Source organism: Phyllobates terribilis, unplaced genomic scaffold (genome assembly GCF_046119375.1).
Source record: "Phyllobates terribilis strain yellow unplaced genomic scaffold, ASM4611937v1 Scaffold_8__6_contigs__length_399053987, whole genome shotgun sequence".
NCBI lineage: Eukaryota > Metazoa > Chordata > Amphibia > Anura > Dendrobatidae > Phyllobates > Phyllobates terribilis.
Window position 1 is genome coordinate 268,167,651 of NW_027362768.1, and position 23,460 is coordinate 268,191,110.

The window sequence follows — 23,460 nt, forward strand, 5'->3', positions numbered from 1 at the left end:
GTGGATAAAGAACCTCCACTAACATCCAAACAAGTTCAAGCTGCTCTGCAGTCCGAGGGTACAACAGTGTTAACCCGTACTATCCGTCGGCGTCTGAATGAAAAGGGACTGTATGGTAGGATACCCAGGAAGACCCCACTTCTTACCCCGAGAAATAAAAAAGCCAGGCTGGAGTTTGCCAAAACTTACCTGAGAAAGCCTAAAACGTTTTGGAAGAATGTTCTCTGGTCAGATGAGACAAAAGTAGAGCTTTTTGGCAAAAAGCATCAACATAAAGTGTACAGGAAAAAAAAGAGACATTCAAAGAAAAGAACACGGTCCCTACAGTCAAACATGGCGGAGGTTCCCTGATGTTTTGGGGTTGCTTTGCTGCCTCTGGCACTGGACTGCTTGGCCGTGTGCATGGCATTATGAAGTCTGAAGACCACCAACAAATTTGGCAGCATAATGTAGGGCCCAGTGTGAGAAAGCTGGGTCTCCCTCAGAGGTCATGGGTCTTCCAGCAGGACAATGACCCAAAACACACTTCCAAAAGCACTATAAAATGGTTTGAGAGAAAGCACTGGAGACTTCTAAGGTGGCCAGCAATGAGTCCAGACCTGAATCCCATAGAACACCTGTGGAGAGATCTCAAAATGGCAGTTTGGAGAAGGCACCCTTCAAATATCAGGGACCTGGAGCAGTTTGCCAAAGAAGAATGGTCTACAATTCCAGCAGAGCATTGTAAGAAACTCATTGATGGTTACCGGAAGCGGTTGTTCGCAGTTATTTTGGCTAAAGGTTGTGCAACCAAGTATTAGGCTGAGGGTGCCAATACTTTTGTCTGGCCCATTTTTGGAGTTTTGTGTGAAATGATCAATGATTTCATTTTTGCTTCATTCTCTTTTGTGTTTTTTCCTTGCAAGCAAATTAAATGAAGATAATAATACCAAAGAATTTGTGATTGCAATCATTTTCAGGAAGAAACTGAGTATTATCTGACAGAATTGCAGGGGTGCCAATACTTTTGGCCACCACTGTAAGACATATTTTCAGTTGTTTCACACTTTTTTGTTAAGTATATAATTCCACATGTGTTAATTCATAGTTTTGATGCCTTCAGTGTGAATGTACTATTTTCCTAGTCAAGAAAATACAGAAAAATCTTTAAATGAGAAGGTGTGTCCAAACTTTTGGTCTGTACTGTATATAAAAAAAAATGAAAAAGTAATTAAAAAAAATAAAAATACTGTACTCATAAATAAATATTATGAAAAAAAAACCAAAACAATAAAAGTACACATATTTGGTATCACCACGTCCATAACGACCTGACCTATAAAACTGTCCCACTAGTTAACCTATTTAGTGAACATGGTAAAGAAAAAAGGAAGCAAAAAACGATGCTTTATCATACCGCCAAACAAAAAATGGAATAAAATGTAATCAAAAATACGAATGTAAATAAAAATGGTACCGCTGAAAACATCATCTTATCCCGCAAAAAACAAGCTGCCATATAGCTCCATTAGCCAAAAAATAAAAGTTATAGCTCTCAGAATAAAGCAATGCAAAAAATAATTTTTTCTATAATATAGTTTTTATTGTATAAAAGCGTCAAAACATAAAAAAACTATATAAATATGGTACCACTGTAAACTTACTGACCCGAAGAATAATGCTGCCTCATCAATTTTACCACACACGGAACGGCATCACGGTTGTGCTAGGGTTAGGGTTGTGCTAGGGTTGTGTTGGAGTTAGGATTTTTTCAAAAGTAAAGAAAAAAATGACAATATGGCAACTAGTGTTGAGTGCAAGTGCTCACTACTTGAGTTTGCATCGGGTGCTCGGGTATGCACTGAGCATCGCAGATGGCTGTTATACAACCATAATAACACTAGGGGATTGCCTGCCATGCATGGGAAATCCCCGCATGTTGTTTTTTTTTGGGTGTCTAACAACTGTGAAACATGCAGGGCGGGGACTCGAGCATGTCACTCAAGCACCCACGATACTTGGTGCATACCCGAGTACCCGATGCAAGCTCAAGTAGCGAGTATTTGCTTTCATTCATTTTATTCAATATGATGACCTAATGTTATCAAATTCTGTGTCGAACCTCTGGGTTTAAAATGTTCACTATACCCCTTGATAAAATCCTTGAGAGGTCTAGTTTCCAAAATGGGGTCACTTGTGGGGGGTTTGCACTGTTTATGCGCTTCGGGGCTCTCCAGATGCAACGTGTCGTCCGCTCTCGATTCCAGCCAATTTTTGTGTTCAAAAAGTCAGTGCTCCTTCCCTTCTGAACCCTGCCGTGCGCTTAAACAGTAGTTTTTCCCCACATAGTGGGTATTGGCGTACTCAGGAGAAATTGCACAATAAATTATATGGTGCAATTTCTCCTGTTACCCTTATGAAAATGCAAAATTGGGGACTGAAAAACATTTTTGTGGGAAAAATGTGAAAATTTTATTTTTACGGCTGAATGTGAAGCACCTGGGGGTTCAAGGTGCTCACTACCATCTAGATAAGTTCTCTGAGGGGTCTAGTTTCCAAAATGGTGTCACTTGTGTGGAGTTTCCACTGTTTAAGCACATCAGGTGCTCCCCAAATGCGACATGGCGTCCGCTAATTATTCAATCAAATTTTACATTCAAAAAGTCAAATGGCGCTGCTTCCGAACTCTGCCGTGCGCCCAAACAGTGGTTTTCTCCCACATGTGGGGTATCTGCTTCCTCAGGAGAAATTGCACAACAAATTTTTGGGTCAAAAGTAACAGTTTTGTGAAAAAATTTTCTCCTTCCCCCATGACGGCACCATGGAGAGAAAGGGAATCCGCCCTTCAAGAACAGGAAACCTACAGATAAAAAGGGCGGTACCTCTCTCCCTTATCAGTTGGTTTCCTGTCCTTGACGGGGACCTACAGCGTTCTAAGAAGAAAGAAGAATCATGGAATGACATACCAGCCCCGGCCAGTCTGGCTCAGGCAGCGGGGGTTCCCTGCCTCAGCTGGCACGGTGTCCTGAAGCGCCACCACTGAGGTCAGTGGGCCTCCAAGGTGGCAGGGAGATGCGGCACAGAGAAGGCTGAAGCCGCTGCGTTCTCTGGTGGTGTTTGGTGACCTGGGCGGTGAGTAGGCCTGGGACTTCTGGGTCCCATTACTCAGAAGCGCGCTCGCCGAGCGCCTCCCCGTGATGCGTGCCCTGGTGCACCACAGGGGAGTTGGCGTGACTGGGCGCGCGTTTGCCGGGCGCCTCCCCCTGACACTAGCCGCGGTGCACCACTGCGTTGTCGGCAAGGCTGGGTGCGCACACCGGACGTGCCGCGGTGCATCTCTGGGAGCGGCGCATCTGAACGCACGCACGGGATCCCTGGACACATTGCACCCACCGCCCAACCTGGAGAATAGCGGCAGGGGGGCGTCCCCCACACTGGAGAGGTGCGCGCCCATATTCCCCAGGGGGAGGGTGCAGCACACAAAGGCCCCACGGCTGGCTAATGGGAAATTCAAGCCAGGTGAGGAGGGGTGGAGCCCTATAGGGGTTTAAATTCCGGGGTTAAGCACTGGGAAAGTTCTTCCTTAGCACACTCTGGCACTAGCTATGAGCGAGCAGGAGCTACAGGAGGTGCAGACCCTGCACCCCCACTCACCTCCACCACCGCAACAAGGGAAGCGTGCGAAAGGAACCCCCAGTGACCCTTCACTCCAGCACGGCCAAGGTAACAGCGGAAGCGGGCGTTCCGGCAGGTCTACGCAACACGACAAGGACTCCAGTGGGGCATCAACCTCGAGGAAAAATCCATCTACAGGAACGAGTTCCTCTACAAATACGGTACTCCCTCTTACAGCAGGATGGTAAGTGATCTTTGTGAAAGCTCACTTTATAATTTGGGCGCCTTCGTATTTCCTCTCTCATCAGGGCAGGAAGAGTACGGGCAAGTCCAAATACACGTGGGAGAAGAGACTATGCAGCTCTTGTATTGAACAGACAATTTGCGAGGAGACCTCTAAGTTCGCCTCAGAGCTCAGATCCTTGATTAAATCCCAGGTAGAAAATACTTTCAAGCCCCTGCAGAAGGGTGGGGGGAAACGTGAGAAAACCCGCTATCTGTCCCCGGTATCAGGATCTATCAGTTTGGACGGAGAGGGGGTAGACTCAGATTCGTCCTTCTTATCTTTATCCTCATCATCTTCCGGAGGTGGAGGGGGGCGTAGCTGTTTCCCTATAGAGGGTACAGGCAATTTAATTAAAGCAGTTAGGTCCACCATGGGGTTGGTAGATCCTCGCCCCAAGAGATCGGTCCAGGACATGATGTTCAGTGGCCTTGAACAAAAGAAAAGAAAATCTTTCCCTCTCAATGATAAAGTCCACTCCCTGATTAAAAGAGAATGGAAAAAGACGGAAAGAAAGGGCCTGTTGTCCCCAAAGAGGAAATACCCCTTTGAGGACCCGGTATGTTCATTCTGGGGAAAAGCGCCAAAATTAGATGTGGCAATAGCTAAAGCCTCTAAAAAATTTTCCCTGCTGTTTGAGGACATGGGGGTACTAAAAGACCCAACGGATAAGGAGGCCGCAGGGGGAGGGTTAAAACCCGCAGTTGTAGACACATATATAGCCAGATCATTAATGGTCTGGCTAGACCAACTAGAGGCACAACTTAAAAACAAAACATCCAGGGATAACATATTAGGCTCCATCCCAGTAATGAAGGGCGCAGCAGCATTTTTGGCTGATGCGTCAGCTGACTCTGTTAGGCTGGCAGCCAGAGCAGTGGGCTTCTCTAATGCAGCCAGATGGGTCCTCTGGCTTAAATGCCACCAAACAAAATTAAAGCTGTGTTCTATTCCTTGCGAGGGTGAGTTCCTATTTGGACCTACTCCCTACTCTTGATGATATTCTCAACAAGGCTGGGGATAACAAGAAACCTTTCCCTGTCCTCTCATACAGGAAGCCCTTTCGGAGCAGAAAATGTATACGCTGGAAACCCCCCAAAGACCAGGATAGGTGGGAGGATAGGAAGAAAAAAACTAAAGGATTTATGTTTAACAGACCCCCCCCCCCCACCCCCAGTGATAACAGAAAAATCCGCCCAATGAGGGTCAGCCCCAGGTGTGGGGGAGACTTCTTCTTTTCCTCCCAGCCTGGGAAAAGATATCAAACAGCTCTTGGATTTTGGACCTGATAAAAACAGGTCTAAAATTTCAGTTTCACTCCATTCCCCGACCAAACTTTGTCATAACCGCAAGAGGTCATCAGAAGTAGAACAATCAGCACTAGAACAAGAAATCCTAGGTCTAATAGAAAGAGCAGTCCTTCAAGAAGTCCCTGCCCAGGAGAAAGGCGAAGGATTCTAATCCCCTTTGTTCCTAAGGAAAAAACTGGACGGGACTTTCAGAACAATTGTAAACCTGAAGAAATTGAACAAATTTCTGAAGGTTCAAACCTTCAAGATGGAGTCAAAATCGTCAGTAAAACTGTTATTCCCAGGCTGTTTTATGGCTATCCTGGATCTTAAGGACGCCTATTATCACGTCCCCATACACAGAAATTACCAGAAATTCCTAAGGGTAGCAATATCGATAAAGGGAATAGTCAAACACTACCAGTATACGGCCCTCCCATTCGGTCTAGCTATAGCCCCAAGGGTTTTCACAAAAATAGTGGCGGAGGTAATGGCCCATCTAAGGGAGCAAAACATTCTGATTACCCCTTACCTGGATGATTTGCTGAGGCAACTCTTTCAATCATTGCAAGGACCAACTGGCAAGGGTCATGGATTCCTTGACGAATTTAGGCTGGCTTCTCAACCTAAAAAAGTCCAAGTTGGAGCTGGACCAAGTACAAGAGTATCTAGGCATTTTATTAGATTTGAGGAATCAGGAGTGCCCTCTCCCGGCAGGGAATATTCAGAAAATGATAGCTCGGATATCTCAAGTAAAGGACCACCCCTCTATGACTCTGCGAAAAGCAATGTCCCTTCTAGGTTCCATGACTGCCTGTATTCCGGGGGTCCATTGGGCCCAGGTACCTACCAGGGACTTACAGTGGGAAATCTTGGGGGCAGAGAAATCGCTAAAAGGGCACTTAGAAAGTCAGCTAACTTTGTCATCAATAACCTTACTCTCCCTAAGATGGTGGGTGGAGGTGGACAATTTAACCCAAGGCGTTCCATGGACAATCTCAGTCTCGCAGGTTCTGACTACAGATGCAAGCCCCAGGGGGTGGGGGGCTCACCTAAACGACCAAATAGCTCAAGGGGTCTGGACAAAGGGCTTAAAAGGTGTATCCTCCAACATGAAGGAACTTCTAGCAGTAAAATTCACCCTCTCAAAATTTCTAAACACTCTACAGGGACACCATGTAAGAGTGTTCTCGGACAACAGGGTAGTAGTAGTAGTAAATCACCAGGAGGGGACCCAGTCCCATTCTCTACTACAAGTAACAAAATCCATCCTCCAGTTAGCCGAGAACAATTTGGGGTCTCTGTCTGCACTCCACATAAAAGGAACAGAAAATCTCACAGCAGATTTCCTGAGCCGAACCCAACTGAGACAGGGCAAATGGGAGCTGAATCAGTTAGTGTTCAACTAACTCACGAAAATGTGGGGATACCCTTTCATAGATCTATTCGCCAACTGGCAGAACAAAAAAGTAGACATATTCTGCTCAATAAACACCAAGGGGAACCCAGCAGCACTAGATGCATTTACAATCCCATGGAAGCACCAGCTAGCCTATGCCTTTCCCCTGATCGCACTGATTCCGGAAGTTCTGAGGAAAGTCAGGGAAGACAGGGCAAACGTAATTTTGATAGCCGCCTTCTGGCCAAAGAGGCCCTGGTTTTCCTGGCTGAGGATAATGTCCACCTCCGATCCCTGGGTTCTTCCGGAAATCCCAGATCTCCTTTTCCAGGGACCGGTCCTCCATCCTCAGGTAGCAAATCTACACATGACAGCCTGGATTTTGAGAGGGCGGTCTTAAGGGATAGAGGTTTTTCCCCAAATGTGATCTCCACTCTACCACAGAGTAGGAAACCCGTAACTACCAGACTTTACTGTAAAACCTGGAAAAAATTCCGCTTATATTCAGGTTCTAAGGTACAAGGGGAAGTCCCCATTACTTCCATCTTAGAGTTCCTACAAAGGGAGTTAGAACGGGGTCTGGCCACAAGCACACTCAAAGTTCAAGTTGCGGAATTAGGAGCCCTATACAACTGCGACCTGGCCAGAAATAGGTGGATATCTAGATTCATCAAGGCATTATCCAGTTCTAGGCCCATCCTCTCCCGGAATACTCCTCCTTGGGACTTAAACTTAGTCCTTACAACCCTAACCAAACATCCCTTCAAACCTTTAGCGGATGCATCTCTAAAAACCCTATCTCTTAAGACGTCACTCTTAGTAGCTTTCACATCGGCACGAAGAGTTAGCAACATACAAGCTCTATCAGCATGGCTCCCCTTCATACAAATCCCAGAGGACAGGGTGACACTTAGGACTGACCCAGCATACCTTCCTAAGGTGGAATTACACTTTCATAGATCGCACGGGAGTGTAGGAAGGATAAGGCTCTCTTTTGTGTGCTTCCAGGGACCTCTGAAGGGACAAAAAGCTTACAAGGGCACACTGGCAAGATGGATAAGAGACGCCATCTCCCTGGCATACTCGTCAAGCGGGGAAACCGGGCCGGAGAATCTAAAAGCTCACTCGACAAGGGCAGTAGCAGCCTCCTGAGTGGGAAAAGCCGGTGCTTCAATAGAACAGATATGTAGAGCTGCAACCTGGTCTTCCCCTCTACATTCTTCCAAAGGCGGTGAAGGTAGAGATATACGTCCATGCCGCTGAAAAATCCTCAAATCAGGAACATATAATAAAATCCTTGTTTATTGGTAAATGCCTACGCGTTTCTGGGTGTTCCACACCCCTTCATCAGGGCACCAACAGATATATCAATGCATGCACTGAAACACTCCATTTATATACAGACATAAAGTGAAAAAAAAAAAAAGTTGTGTTCAAAAAGGAAGAGCAGAAAAAAAACTAAAAAAACAACAACATAACCTTTGCACCTGAGGCCGTGTGCAAAAACCTTCAACAAAACTTTATCAATGAGTGTCACCAATATAAAAAGTGAGTATAAAAAACATGTATTAAGACACGTATTAAAAATAATGTAGTGTAGAGATGTATAAATAATCAATATACAGAATAGTCAAATGTATCAGTCAAATGGAGTAAATACATGAAAGGAATATTACTTACTAATAAGTAAGCGTTCACATTAGGTAAGAACAATATAAATATATATATAACATTAAAATCTCTAATGAGAATACACCCATCAGCTGTCGTTCCATAAAGGGAGATGGAAAACGAAGGAACAAAATAAAAATAAATATAAAAAGTACCCCCATGTAGAAAATAGCCCGTAATAACCTCTGTCAACGGAGGAATGGTACAAGGAACAGGTTATCTGACATATATCATGTAGTGACATAGAGACTTAATGTGTAGTAATAGGACCTAAAGAAAACACCACGATGTAGTGCACAGGCTGTGGCACAGATAAAGGAGATACACAAACAGGTAGACACACCTCACTCCTTCTACGCCACCGCACGTCAGGTGATTCACTACCTCCGTTGACAGAGGTTATTACGGGCTATTTTCTACATGGGGGTACTTTTTATATTTATTTTTATTTTGTTCCTTCGTTTTCCATCTCCCTTTATGGAACGACAGCTGATGGGTGTATTCTCATTAGAGATTTTAATGTTATATATATATTTATATTGTTCTTACCTAATGTCAACGCTTACTTATTAGTAAGTAATATTCCTTTCATGTATTTACTCCATTTGACTGATACATTTGACTATTCTGTATATTGATTATTTATACATCTCTACACTACATTATTTATAATACGTGTCTTAATACATGTTTTTTATACTCACTTTTTATATTGGTGACACTCATTGATAAAGTTTTGTTGAAGGTTTTTGCACACGGCCTCAGGTGCAAAGGTTATGTTGTTGTTTTTTTTTTGTTTTTTTTTCTGCTCTTCCTTTTTGAACACAACTTTTTTTTTTTTTCACTTTATGTCTGTATATAAATGGAGTGTTTCAGTGCATGCATTGATATATCTGTTGGTGCCCTGATGAAGGGGTGTGGAACACCCAGAAATGCGTAGGCATTTACCAATAAACAAGGATTTTATTATATGTTCCTGATTTGAGGATTTTTCAGCGGCGCGGATGTATATCTCTACCTTCACCGCCTTTGGATTTATTCTGGTCCTGTGGGACACCTATTGGAGATCCGCTGCAGCTGCCTTTTATATGTTATGGTAGTTGTGTCCTCACACAACCTAACCAGGTGAGAACCACCTTTTTACTATTATTCCCTATGTCTACAGGTGTAACCCTATTGGGCTTTGCGTTCTCTCTCTCTTTGTATTCCCTCTACATTCTTTAAACACTACCGGCTGAATCTAGCACCTTCTTCAGACCTTACTTTTGGTAGAAGGGTTCTGGAAGTGGTGGTGCCTCCCTAAACGACACCTCTCTGCAATTCTCTCTGTGGTGCCCTCATGGGGGAAGGAGTAGTTACTTACCGGTAATGGGATTTCTCGTACATTCCCTCCCTTCATGCATGGGTGTACACACTTATCTGTTACTTATATGTAGTCAGAGGTGTGCCTGGTAAACTCCTTAAAAATGTTACATTTTGTTACTAACCTGGGGTCCTCTCTGTGCTCTGTAAACAACTGATGAGGGAGAGAGGTGCCTCCCTTTTTATCTGTAGGTTTCCTGTCCTTGAAGGGCAGATCCCATCTCTCTCCGTGGTGCCGTCATGGGCTCTGAGAAATGCCGTTATCGGTAAGTAACTACGTTTTTTTTTTTTCCACATTACAAAAATTCCTGTGAAGCACCTGAAGGGTTAATAAACTTCTCGATTGTGGTATGAGCACCTTGAGGGGTGCAGTTTTTAGAATGGTGTCACTTTTGGGTATTTTCTGTCTTAAAGGCCCCTCAAAGTCTCTTCAAATGTGACGTGGTCCCTAAAAAAATGAGAAATCGCTAGTCAACTTTTAACCCTTATAACTTACTAACAATAAAAACTTTTGGTTACAAAAATGTGCTGATGTAACGTAAACCTGTGGGAAATGTTATTTATTAACTATTTTGTGTGACATATCTCTCTAATTTAACGACATGAAAATTGCAAAATTTTCACAATTTTCACCAAATTGCCGTTTTTTTTTTCACAAATAAACACAAGTCATATCGAAGAAAGTTTACCACTATCGTGAAGTACAATATGTCACAAAAAAGCAATCTCAGAATCAGTGGGATCCGTTGAAGCGTTCCAGAGTTATTACTTCATAAAGTGACAGTGGTCAGAATTGTAAGAATTGGCCTGGTCATTAATGTGCAAACCACCCTCGGGGGTTAAGGGGTTAAGCCCATGTTGATTATATAACTGCATCTTGAATATCTTTTTGTAACCAACTGAAATGCCAAGACTTGTGTCACTGTCCAAATAATTCTGGACCTAACTGAATGTACACTATGATGGCAATAAAACACTAAATTGCTAAGAGCTAAGCAACAGCTGGTATATTTTCTTAAATCATTTTTTTTTTCATAGGTGAACATCAGATGGAGCTTATGGATTATGTGGCTGCTAAATTTCATGAAGAAGCTGGTATTTTTAAGCTTTTGGTAAACAAAAAGATTACAAATAAGTATCTGTCTAATCTATTTATCTATGAAATCTATCTGTCTGGTAGGGTCCCAAAAATAGGTTGCCACGCAGTCGAAAGGTGGCTGTTTCCATTAATAGTTTAAAAATTAACTAAAAACTTATTGTTATGGCCACATGTTATACTGAGTCATTTTTGTAGTGCAAATGATTGATTTCTATCTACTACTTAGCTCGCAACAGCTTCAGTAAAAAAGCATACATTGATTTATCAATGTTGAACACAACTCAATGATTAGCAGCATTAGAAACCCCTTAGGGTATGGGCCCAAGATCAGGCTGTATCAGCATTTTGGATGCATCGTATTTTCGCTGCGTCCGATCGCGCAGATAAATCCGCATGTGTTCATTGAACACATGCGGAGTTACCTTATCCTGTACATTCTATTGTGGAAATTTCTGTTGCTGAGACTAGCATTTCCACAACAGAAATTGACATGCTGTGGCTTGTAAATCCGCGCCGCGGGTGAGTTAACGCGGCATCAAATAGAAGCACTGTGGGCACGGGATTTATAGAAATCCCATCCACTGTGCTTCTACTCTAGAACGCAGCATTTTGGACGCAGCGCAGGTGAGCTGCATCCAAAACGCTGCTATTACGGATCCTGGGTGCGCAGCCTTATTCACACATTGCGATAGAAAAAAATGTAACCCCTTTTTGACTAAACTCATTTTTGATTTTGTGCTTTTCTTTGAGGTAGGGAATGTGTAAAATTAGATAAATGATGTTGCTGCAAACATATCAGAGGTGGTAGATGAACAGGATTCAAGAGGGTTGAACCTTTTAGAAAGTGACAAACGCTGTTACCTCAGAGCCAAAAAGTTGGGTCCCTTCTACTCGGGATGGAAATCCCAGAGTGGGGATTGAATATCATTTTTACTGTCTGAACCTGTGAGGCTTTGTCATTCTATAATGTTGAGTGTTTCTTTAAGGTTGAGGTCAGATGGCCGTTAGGGTTATCCAAGAGAATCAGGCCATTTATGCAAATGACACTTGGTGATCAGAGTGTCAGCATTGTGTGATCCGATACGAGAGAGAATCGGAGCAATCTGTGAGGAGAAGATGGAGAACAAAATTTCTCCATCCTCTCCATTATCAGTGCTCGGAAATCGGACTGCATCCATAACAAGGAAAGGTAGAGGGCACCACCATAAATAAAGTCGGGATCTACTTATCACATACCCAGTGCAGAACATGGAAAAAGCAAAGAAAAAGAAGGTATGCGAAGACAAGGATCACCTGACTAAAATATATATTTATTTATTAAATGACACCCAAGGCCAAAACAAAGACATATTAAAAAACACTTAAAAAGTAAAAATGGCCATAACAGTATAACAAAGCAAAAAACAACACCTGTTCACACCTATTTCTTGTTTTGGAAGTGCCGTCAGTTTTTTTTGTTTCTATGTATAAACTTTGACTGAGCACTCCGCTTCTATGTCACAGGCGATTTTAATTGCAGCAGGATCTTATTATCCCGCACACAAGCAGACATAGTCACTTAGAGATGAGTTTACATTGATAGGGTCCTGGTATTTTTGAGAAACGCCTTACCGTGGCTACCAGGTACACATGAATTGGCCAATTTATGCACTAAGATTTCTCACTTATTTCTATTTTCCCAAAGCAGTAATGCTATTCATATTTCTTATATTTCATGTTTGTATACTTAGCTTCCCAGTGTGCTGCTTTGTTTGTTAATTAATAACAGTATAACGGACCACAACACTATAGTGTTAAAGTCTAATCCACCCGTCTGTAAGATGGTACATAAGGTACCAATAATCAGTAAGCCAAATGTTATGGCCATTTGTGCTTTTTTTTAAGTATTTTTAATATGTCTTTGTTCTGGCTTGTGTGTCATTTAATAAATAAATATATATTTTAGTCAGGTTATCCTTGTCTTTGTACACCTTCTTTTTGCTTGTTTTTTCCATAATCGGACTGCATCCGAATCAGATATCATTTCAGTGTAGTCTGATGGTTTCCATGCACTCATTGCCTTGCAGCGCCAAGTGTGATCCAAATATCGCTTCAAACTTGGACAAGCTGCAATTTTTTTCCTCGGACCAAGCAAAAAATTGGACCTGTGTGCGGCCTCATAGACTAACATTGGTCCGAGTGCAACCTGATGTTTTGTTGGATCGCGCTCAGACAGTGGTGTCAGCGATCCCTAAGCCATTCATGCAGAGATTAAAGTATGCTGTTGGTTGAACTGTTGTTTAACAAACTGTTGTAATACCGACAGTGCCATATACATCTTAGTCCATATTGCCCATTCAACTTGGCCATATATATATATGTTCAGTGACAATGGGCACAAAACAAAAATTATTTCTGAAAATATTCTTTCAACAAAAGGTCTTTTATGAATGATTGATCTTTCATTGAACAAAAGATCTTCTTCCAACTTTCAGCCTAAGGCTATTTGGTCAGTATTCGGTCAGTATGTTTTGTCAGGAGTGGGAGCCAAAACCAGGAGTGGGTGATAAATGCAGAATTGGTGACTTGTTTCTGTTATACCTTTTCTCTGATTGTTCCTCGCCTGGTTTTGGCTCCCACTCCTGAGAAAAAAATACTGACCAAATACTGATAGTGGGGCCGTGGGCTAATAAACAGAACTGACTTCATTTCAAATGATGATACTCTTTGTTTGGTTGGTTAAAACAATAGTTCATTCTTCCGTATTTTCCTGAGGAATGATCGTTTTGGTTGAAAGAATTAATTTTCATTGACTTTAAAGAGAATATGTCACCAGATTTTTGACACCATACCTGAGAGCAGCAAAATGTACAATAGAGCGAGCCAAAGACCGTTTCCAGCGATGTGTCCCTTACATGGCTGCTTGCCGTAGTTTTGATAATCTCCTACAGATAACAGTGATTTTATCACTAGAGGACTAGTAAACTTGCTGTCATGTAGTCCGCCATATTCAGGATCTCTGTATAACCCCGCCCTACCACTGATTGCTAGCTTTCTGCCTATGCACAGTTTACACAGAAAGCTGCCAATCAGTGGTGTGAGCGGATTATACAGAGCTCAGCATTCAGGTAACTGGTAGATCTACAGCAGATAAAACTGTGATTTTAGCAAAATTGCACCATGCAACCCAATAAGTGACGCATCGCTACAATCAGGGTCTCTGCCTCTACATCATGCTGCTCTGACAGATTCCCGTTAAAGCGAATATGGCAGCAGGATTTACCCCTATTTACTGATTACAGAGCTGCATTTGTCATTTCACACTAATTTCTAGCAACCCCAATGTTTAGGCAAGTTCTTAGCACAATCAGAAAATCACCTTATTATTATTGTGGTGCTAGATATTATAATTAGCTGGACTAGTCTAAGAGGCATGCACTTAGGCCCCTATTCATCATTGTTAAAGGGAATCTGTCACCCCCTGGGACCTATCGGACCTCTAATATAGGCATACAGGTGATAGAAATGTAAATCTATTGTCACGCCAGGTGTGGGAAAGACTTAGTGCAACACTGAGGGAAGAGGGAAAGGGAGCCCAGACACTAGGGAAAGGGGGAAGTGGAGACCTCCTAGTCTAGTCTAGTGTCACCTTGTCTCAACTACCATCCCTATATTGCCTCTACAGCAATTGCTGCACACATGCCTCGCCCTGTCTTTCCCTGGCTTATGGCTAAGGTTAGGGATGGGAGGAGATGAGCACTAGTCGATCTCAGCTAAACACTATAGAAAACAAGGGTAGACAAACAGTGGGGATTGCTTAGCTTTATACGACTCCAAATGTGCACACGGACTCAAGCTTCAGAGAGGACGAAGCACTGCTCCTGCCAAAACCTCACAAGTAGAAATGAATATAGCCGACACCTCCCTCTCAGACACACCAGGTATATATACACCCAGGCCAGGAGCTAATTAGCAAGAGGGAGGTAGCCGCTGAGTCCTAGAGACATCCTCTCATCTAAGAAGAGGTTTGTAATGCCAAATTTAGAGATCTCCTGCAACCAACTGCAGGGCAACAGTCTGTCACCTCTGATACACCCGTGACATCTATACATACCTGTATGGCCCATATTAGAGGTCTGCTTGCTTTGAAATATCTTTTTATGAAATTTGTTTTCCTATGCTTGGCATCCGGGGGACGCGAAGAAATCCCCGCATACTTACTTGGGGACGCCAAGAAATCCCCACCTACCTACTTAATTTACATATCCCCCCTTCCTCTGCCATCCCGTGCATGTCACAGGGCCCTGTGATGTGCAGTCTAAGTCTGCATATCCCCCGCATGCGCAATGCGCCTATAACGTAAGGCGTATTTTTATTCTCTCGGCCCTACTTACACTGCTGGGCTCTAGTGCACAGTTTACTTACAATGGTAAAGTATACACTAAAAAAGTAAAAGACAGAATTTAACTGAATCCTTCAACAGATTGAATGTTCATAATGCAAAATAAATGGCAATGAATTTTCAGCCATGTCAGACTATTAAGCAATTTCTATATCCACCGCTCACATTTTCACCATTTTTCTGTTACAATATATATCAATTTGAGACCATGCATTGCCATTTTTTACCAGTGTGCATTTTTTTTGACACTTCACAGACTGTAGAAGTGAAATCCTATGTTTTGAATATTTAACTTCTAGTTTTTGAAAAAAAAAAAAAAGAAGTTATTTTTAACTTATTTAAAGGCTATGCTAACTTTGTCAGTAATGTTCAGGCTATGATCAATTTCTGATCTTGATTTCAGATTATTGATTCAATAATGGCTCTCTTCCGAGTGGATTTTAGTGGACGTGGAGAGTTGGCTGAAAGACAGCAGAAACTAGCTCAGATGCTGTCTAGGCTTCAGAAAATTTCAGAAGGTGAGTTTCCTAAATTAATAACATTTTGTTATTTTGTTATTTTAAAAGACAGCAATCACTTCAACAAGCACCTTGCCAAATACTGTCTGCTTTTGTATACAGGATTTATAAGCAAATACTCATACATATGGTGGTATCATGTCACAAGTAGTGTTGAGCATTCCGATACTGAAATATCGGGTATCGGCCGATATTCGCGGTGTCGGAATTCCGATACTTAATTCCAATACTTTTAGAATATCGAATACCAGAATCGGAAGTTCCCATAATGCCTGCGCTCTGCAGTGTCTCTGAAGGATGACAAGCTGGATGGCAGCGCTCAGCTGCGATCCAGCCTGTCATCAGAATGCCATCCCAGCATGAGAGAATTCTCCTGATTGTTTAAAAGCCGGCGGGCGGTATAAAGCCGCCGGCTTTTAAACAATCACACAGCCCCATACTGCTTCCCCGCAGCCTCCCACCCCGATCCTCCGCTCCCCCCATCCTGATCGTAAGTTAGGACCGGGCGGGGAGCGCAGCACCAAGGAGCCGGGAGCGAAGGACCCGGGCGGGGAAGCCGGCAGTGAAAAGACTTCACCGCCGGCTTTCCCGTTCTGTGCTGCACTTTTCCGCCTGTTATTTCAAATGAACAGCTGAGGTATCCGCTGATGCCGATCAGCTGTTCATTTGAAGTAGCCGCAGTGCCCTCAGAGGGTTAATGTGAGTTCATGCTTGACTGCATTGCATGAACTCACATGAACTTTCCCATGGCCTCACAGGTCAGCGTCACCTCCCAGACCATCAGACCCGTCATGATTAGTGTGTGCGCGGTGTCTGTGCGATGTCTGCGAGTGTGTGCGGGGTGTCTGTGCGATGTCTGCGGGTGTGTGCGGTGTCTGTTTTTTATGTCTGTGCGATGTCTGCGGGTGTGCGCGGTGTCTGTGGGTGTGTGCGTGCAGGCAGACACAGGCCGATGTGACACTACTACTCCCATCGGCCTATGTCTGTCCCCCGTCCACTCGTGTCAGCAGGATCAGCTCGATGGGAGCAGTAGTTCCCATCAGCCTGATCCTGCTATTTAAACTGCCCCATATGTTATTTTGCCCCTATACATCTTTTATTCTTTTAGGCCCCCATATATATTTGTTTTTGGTCCCCAATAAATTTTAAATACATGTCATTGGTGGCCAGTGGTTACCTGAAATAATTTAGTTTATACATTACCTGTCCCCGCCGATCGCCACGTAAAATAAAGTAAAAAATAAAAAAATACACCTATACTCACCTAGACACCTAATTCCCCGAAGCCATTGATCTCCTGTAATAAAATATAAAATAATAAACCACAACCTTATCCTTACCCCTCCGTAGTAGTCCACGAGTGTCCCACGATGATCTCCAGTTTAGAGCAGCCACATAAAATGTGACCGCTCTAAACCACTGCCGCCGCTAGAATGATGTGGCCGTAAAGCAGCCCCGTCATTGCATAAGTGGGTTTGCCGGAGTTCAGGCAGCGCTGCTCCGGTTAGCTCCTTTATGGCCCCGCTGACCGTGAGAAATTCCCACGGTACAGCAGGGCCGTAAAGGAGGGCACCGGAGCAGCGCTGCCTGAATGCACTCCGGTGACCTCAGTCAGGGGCTCACGCTGCCGGGAGCGGACGTGTTCCCGGCAGTGTGAGCTTACAGCAGCAATGACAGCAGTCACCATCTCCAGATGTGAAAGCTGTGCATGGGAGATCAGCGCAGGAACGTGGACAGGTAACTATTTTTTTTTAGTAAACTAAGAATTAAATAAAATGGTGTGTTTTATTTCAAATAAATTATTTTTTTCTGGGTGTAGTGTGTGTTTTTTCTTTTTAACACTTTGTAGGTTAGTAATGGGGGTGTCTTATAGACGCCCATCATTACTAACCTGGGCTTCATGGCAGCTGGCGCTGACATGAACCCCACCATTATTACCCCCTGCCACCGCACTAGGGCAGCATGGAAGAGCGAGGCTAAGTGCCAGAATTGGCGCATCTTATGGATGCACCATTTCTGGGGTGGCTGATGGCTGGTGTTTCTAGCCTGAGAGTGTCACGGGTGTGTCGCCACGAAGATCGTCACGATTACACAGCCTGACTTCTCGCAGCTGACTTTTTGGTGCTTTGTGTTTTTCGGCAGTGAGGGAGTTAATTCTCTCTCTCTCTGTGCTAGACGAGGTCCAGCCTCGCCCAGCTGCAATCAATGCTGCTGTAGTGAGACTCCTTCAAATGCCTGCTGGTCTGTTAGGGAAGTGTCGGTGAAAGCATTTCATGCAGACTAACAGAGCGGATCGTGGTATTTGGAGTTTCAGAGATAAGTGCATTTGGAGTGTTTTTTCCCTTCCTCGCTTTATCATTTATCTCCTTTCCCGTTGGTGTTCCCTCTGTTGTAGTTGTGTAGTTTTTGTATGCAAGGTGGTTTTGGTTTTTCCCTTGTACTGTCTCGTTCGTCTAAGTACTGTGTGTGGGCATATTATTACTTGTCCCCTTTTGTTGTGATCGGGGTCCTTCTCAGGACTAGATTACTTACAGTACAGACCAAAAGTTTGGACACACCTTCTCATTTAAAGATTTTTCTGTATTTTCATGACTATGAAAATTGTACATTCACACTGAAGGCATCAAAACTATGAATTAACACATGTGGAATTATATACTTAACAAAAAAGTGTGAAACAACTGAAAATATGTCTTATATTCTAGATTCTTCAAAGTAGCCACCTTTTGCTTTGATGACTGCTTTGCACACTCTTGGCATTCTCTTGATGAGCTTCAAGAGGTAGTCACCGTAAATGGTCTTCCAACAATCTTGAAGGAGTTCCCAGAGATGCTTAGCACTTGTTGGCCCTTTTGCCTTCACTCTGCGGGCCAGCTCACCCCAAACCATCTCAATTGGGTTCAGGTTTGGTGACTGTGGAGGCCAGGTCATCTGGTGTAGCACCCCATCACTCTCCTTCTTGGTCAAATAGCCCTAACACAGCCTGGAGATGTGTTTGGGGTCATTGTCCTGTTGAAAAATAAATGATGGTCCAACTAAACGCAAACCGGATGAAATAGCATGCCGCTGCAAGATGCTGTGGTAGCCATGCTGGTTCAGTATGCCTTCAATTTTGATTAAATCCCCAACAGTGTCACCAGCAAAGCACCCCCACACCATCACACCTCCTCCTCCATGCTTCACGGTGGGAACCAGGCATGTAGAGTCCATCCGTTCACCTTTTCTGCGTCGCACAAAGACACGGTGGTTGGAACCAAAGATCTCAAATTTGGACTCATCAGACCAAAGCACAGATTTCCACTGGTCTAATGTCCATTCCTTGTGTTCTTTAGCCCAAACAAGTCTCCTCTGCTTGTTGCCTGTCCTTAGCAGTGGTTTCCTAGCAGCTATTTTACCATGAAGGCCTGCTGCACAAAGTCTCCTCTTAACAGTTATTGTAGAGATGTATCTGCTGCTAGAACTCTGTGTGCCATTGACCTGGTTTCTAATCTGAGCTGCTGTTAACCTGCGATTTGTGAGGCTGGTGACTCAGATAAACTTATCCTCAGAAGCAAAGGTGACTCTTGGTCTTCCTTCCCTGGGGCGGTCCTCATGTGAGCCAGTTTCTTTGTAGCGCTTGATGGTTTTTGCAACTGCACTTGGGGATAATTTCAAAGTTTGCCCAATTTTTCGGACTGACTGACTTTCATTTCTTAAAGTAATGATGGCCACTCAATTTTCTTTACTTAGAATTTGTATTATGGCAAGAAAAAAGCAGCTAACAGTCTATTCAGTAGGACTATCAGCTGTGTATCCACCAGACTTCTGCACAACACAACTGATGGTCCCAACCCCTTTTATAAGGCAAGAAATCCCACTTATTAAACCTGACAGGGCACACCTGTGAAGTGAAAAACATTTCCAGTGACTACCTCTTGAAACTCATCAAGAGAATGCCAAGAGTGTGCAAAGCAGTCATCAAAGCAAAAGGTGGCTACTTTGAAGAACCAAGAATATAAGACATATTTTCAGTTGTTTCACACTTTTTTGTTAAGTATATAATTCCACATGTGTTAATTCATAGTTTTGATGCCTTCAGTGTGAATGTACAATTTTCAAAGTCATGAAAATACAGAAAATCTTTAAATGAGAAGGTGTGTCCAAACTTTTGGTCTGTACTGTAGGTGCAGGGATCCTCAGGAGGTAGGGGTTACGCTGGCGGCCTGGACTTCTGTACCTTTAACAGTACCTCCAGGTTGAGGGATTAGTCAGGGCCCCAGCTTAGGGTCAGCTTAGGCCCCCTACCTCCAGTATACAGAGACCGCGTGACAGAGAGGGGGCCAATATTCATGGCACCCTTCCTGGGCTATTAATATCAGCCCCCAGCTGTCTGCCTAGCCTTTGCTAGCTATTAAAATAGGGGGGACCCCACGTCATTTTTTTGGGGGGTCTCCCATTTTAATAGCTAGTAAAGGCTAGGTATTCAGCTGGGGGCTGATATTAGTAGCCTGGGAAGCTCCGTGGGTATTACCCCCTTCTCAGGCTTCAAACATCTGCCCCAGCCGTCTGATTAACCTCCGCTAGAGACTAAAATTATGGGGGATTCCACGCCAATTTTTTTTTAATAAATCCTTTATTTTAACACTAAATGACACTTGATAGGTTAATAAAGATGCAGTCCCTAAATTATTATTTATTTTTTAATTAATTTTTCCCAAAAATGTTGACGTGGGCTTTGCCATATTTTTGTATGCCAGCCAGGTACAGTATCCAGGAACGGGCTGCCCCCAACTCCCAGCTGCCTATTTGTACCTGGCCGGACACAACAATATAGGGAAGCCCTTTTTTTCTTAATTATTTCATGAATTTCATGAAATAATTAAAAAAAAAAAAATACGTGGGGCTTCACCCTATTTTTGTGTCCAGCCAGGTACAACTAAGCAGCTGGGGGCTGGAATCCACAGCGCAGGGTGGCCCAAGTTTTGTGGGCCCCCCCTGCTGCGAACTGCAGTCCGCAGCTACCCCAGAAAATGGCGCATTCATAGAAGCGCCATCTTCTGGCGCTGTATCCAGCTCATCCAGGGTCCTGGTGCGGTGGCTCACTGGGTAATAAAGGGGTTAGGGCCAGCTTTGTATTATCCGCTCGCCCTGAGCCCGAAATTCATGGGGTCACGCCAATATTAGACATGACCGCCATGAATTTCTAGTAAAGTATTTAAAAAAAACACAACACCCAGAATAAAGTCCTTTAATTGAAATAAACTGTGACGGCATCCAGATGAGCTGACAATAAACTCAGCTCACCTCATGCACGTCACTGACAGTGTGGGAGAATTCTCAGACGCATGCGGTGAGCGTGAGAGACTCGGCTCATATGGATGCCGTCACAGCCTGACACTGAGGAGCGCAAGCATGCCTGCTCTTCTCAGTGTACGCGGCATGACAGGCTGGATGGCAGCTTTCTGCTGCGATCCAGCCTGTCATCTCGATGTAGCAGAGCTGGAGCTGTCCTGCGAACCATGGAAAGGTAAGGATGATGTTGGTTTTTTATTATTTTTCTTTTATTGCAGGAGATCATTGGCTTCAGCTGGAATGGGCGTGATGGTAAGTATGGTTTAATTTAGAACAATAAAGAATTGTGTGTTTATTTCAATTAAAGGTCTTTATTCTGGGTGTTTGTGTTTTTTTTAAATACTTTACTAGAAATTCATGGTGGTCATGTCTAATTTTGTCGTGACCCCATGAATTTCAGGCTTAGGGCCAGCTGATAATATCAAGCTGGCCCTAACCCCTTTATTACCCAGTGAGCCACCGCACCAGGGCCCTGGATGAGTTGGGTACAGCGCCACAAGATGGCGCTTCTATGAACGCGCCATTTTCCGGGGTGGCTGCGGACTGCTATTTGCAGCGGGGGGGGCCCCAGAAAGCTTGGGCCTCCCTGCGCTGCAGATTCCAGCCCCCAGCAGCCTAGTTGTACCTGGCTGGACACAAAAATAGGGAGAAGCCCCACGTATTTTTTTTTTTAAATTATTTCATGAAATAATAAAGATAAAAGGGCTTCCCTATATTCTTGTGTCCAACCAGGTACAAATAGGCAGCTGGTGGTTGGGGGCAGCCCGTTCCTGCCTGCTGTACCTGGCTGGACACAAATATAGTGCGAAGCCCCACGTCAATTTTTTTTTAATTATTTCAGGAAATTCATGAAATAATTAAAAAAAAATTGATGTGGGGCTTCGCCCTATATTTGTGTCCAGCCAGGTACAGCAGGCAGGAACGGGCTGCCCCCAACCACCAGCTGCCTATTTGTACCTGGTTGGACACAACAATGTAGGGAAGCCCTTTTATCTTTATTATTTCATGAATTTCATGAAATAATTTAAAAAAAAAATACGTGGGGCTTCGCCCTATTTTTGTGTCCAGCCAGGTACAACTAGGCAGCTGGGGGCTGGAATCCGCAGCGCAGGGAGGCCCAAGCTTTCTGAGCCCCCCCCCCCGCTGCAAATTGCAGTCCGCAGCCACCCCGGAAAATGGCGCGTTCATAGAAGCGCCATCTACTGGCGCTGTACCCAACTCATCCAGGGCCCTGGTGCGGTGGCTCACTGGGTAATAAAGGGGTTAGGGCCAGCTTGGCATAATCAGCTGGCCCTAAGCCCGAAATTCATGGGGTCACGCCAATATTAGACATGACCGACATGAATTTCTAGTAAAGTATTTAAAAAAAACACAACACCCAGAATAAAGTCCTTTAATTGAAATAAACACACAATTCTTTATTGTTCTAAATTAAACCATACTTACCATCACACCCATTCCAGCTGAAGCCAACGATCTCCTGCAATAAAAGAAAAATAATAAACCAACATCATCCTTACCTTTCCATGGTTCCCAGGACAGCTTCAGCTCTGCTACATCGAGATGACAGGCTGGACCTCAGCAGAAAGCTGCCATCCAGCCTGTCATCCCGCGGACACTGAGAAGCGCAGGCATGCTTGCGCTCCTTAGTGTCAGGCTGTGACGGCATCCAGATGAGCCGAGTCTCTCACGCTCCCCGCATGCGCAGGAGAATTCTCCCACGCTGTCAGTGACGTGCATGAGGTGAGTGAGTTCATTGTCGGCTCATCTGGATGCCGTCACAGCCTGACACTGAGGAGCGCAAGCATGCCTGCGCTTCTCAGTCTCTGCGGCATGGCAAGCTGGATGGCAGCGTTCTGCTGCGGTCCAGCCTGTCATCTCGATGTATTAGAGCTGAAGCTGTCCTGGGAACCATGGAAAGGTAAGGATGATGTTGCTTTATTATTTTTCTTTTATTGCAGGAGATCGTTGGCTTCAGCTGGAATGGGCGTGATGGTAAGTATGGTTTAATTTAGAACAATAAAGAATTGTGTGTTTATTTCAATTAAAGGATTTTATTCTGGGTGTTTGTGGGTTTTTTTTAACTTTGACTATGGGGTTAGTAATGGGGGTGTCTCATAGATGCCTCTCCATTACTAACCTGGGCTTGATGTCAGCTGGCATTATAAGCTGACATCAACCCCAGCCCTATTATCCCACTGCCACCGCTACAGGGCAGTGGGAAGAGCGAGGCTAAGTGCCTGTGACGCGCCCCCTGGGCCTGTGTTGTGCAGGGGGAATATCCTGAGCCGGATCGCTGGGGGTTGTAGTCTTCTGTGGCGGTGACCCGGTCCGTGCCCAGGGCGGTCAAACCAGTGGCAGTCTATTAGTGTTATAATAAGTGTCCGACTACCCCACCCGTGGATTGCGGTCAGTGGGGACCGCCGCTGCGCTGCAGACCGCTGAGGCTGATGTTGTTCGCGCAGCCGAGTATGGGATAACTCCCCACGGGAGAAGTATTGCCTCAGGGCAGCTTGTGTGGAAGATGGGAGTG

At 44.2% G+C, this 23,460-nt stretch overlaps 1 protein-coding gene across 1 annotated transcript in view; it reads left to right on the forward strand.

Moving 5' to 3' along the window:
* LOC141156509 (meiotic recombination protein DMC1/LIM15 homolog) overlaps nt 1-23,460 on the forward strand; it is a 154,719-nt gene that overhangs the window by 114,020 nt on the left and 17,239 nt on the right. Inside the window, exons 10-11 of the mRNA XM_073642705.1 lie at nt 10,637-10,710; nt 15,482-15,596. Coding sequence (XP_073498806.1) covers nt 10,637-10,710; nt 15,482-15,596 — 189 coding nt within the window. The remainder of the gene's footprint in view (nt 1-10,636; nt 10,711-15,481; nt 15,597-23,460) is intronic.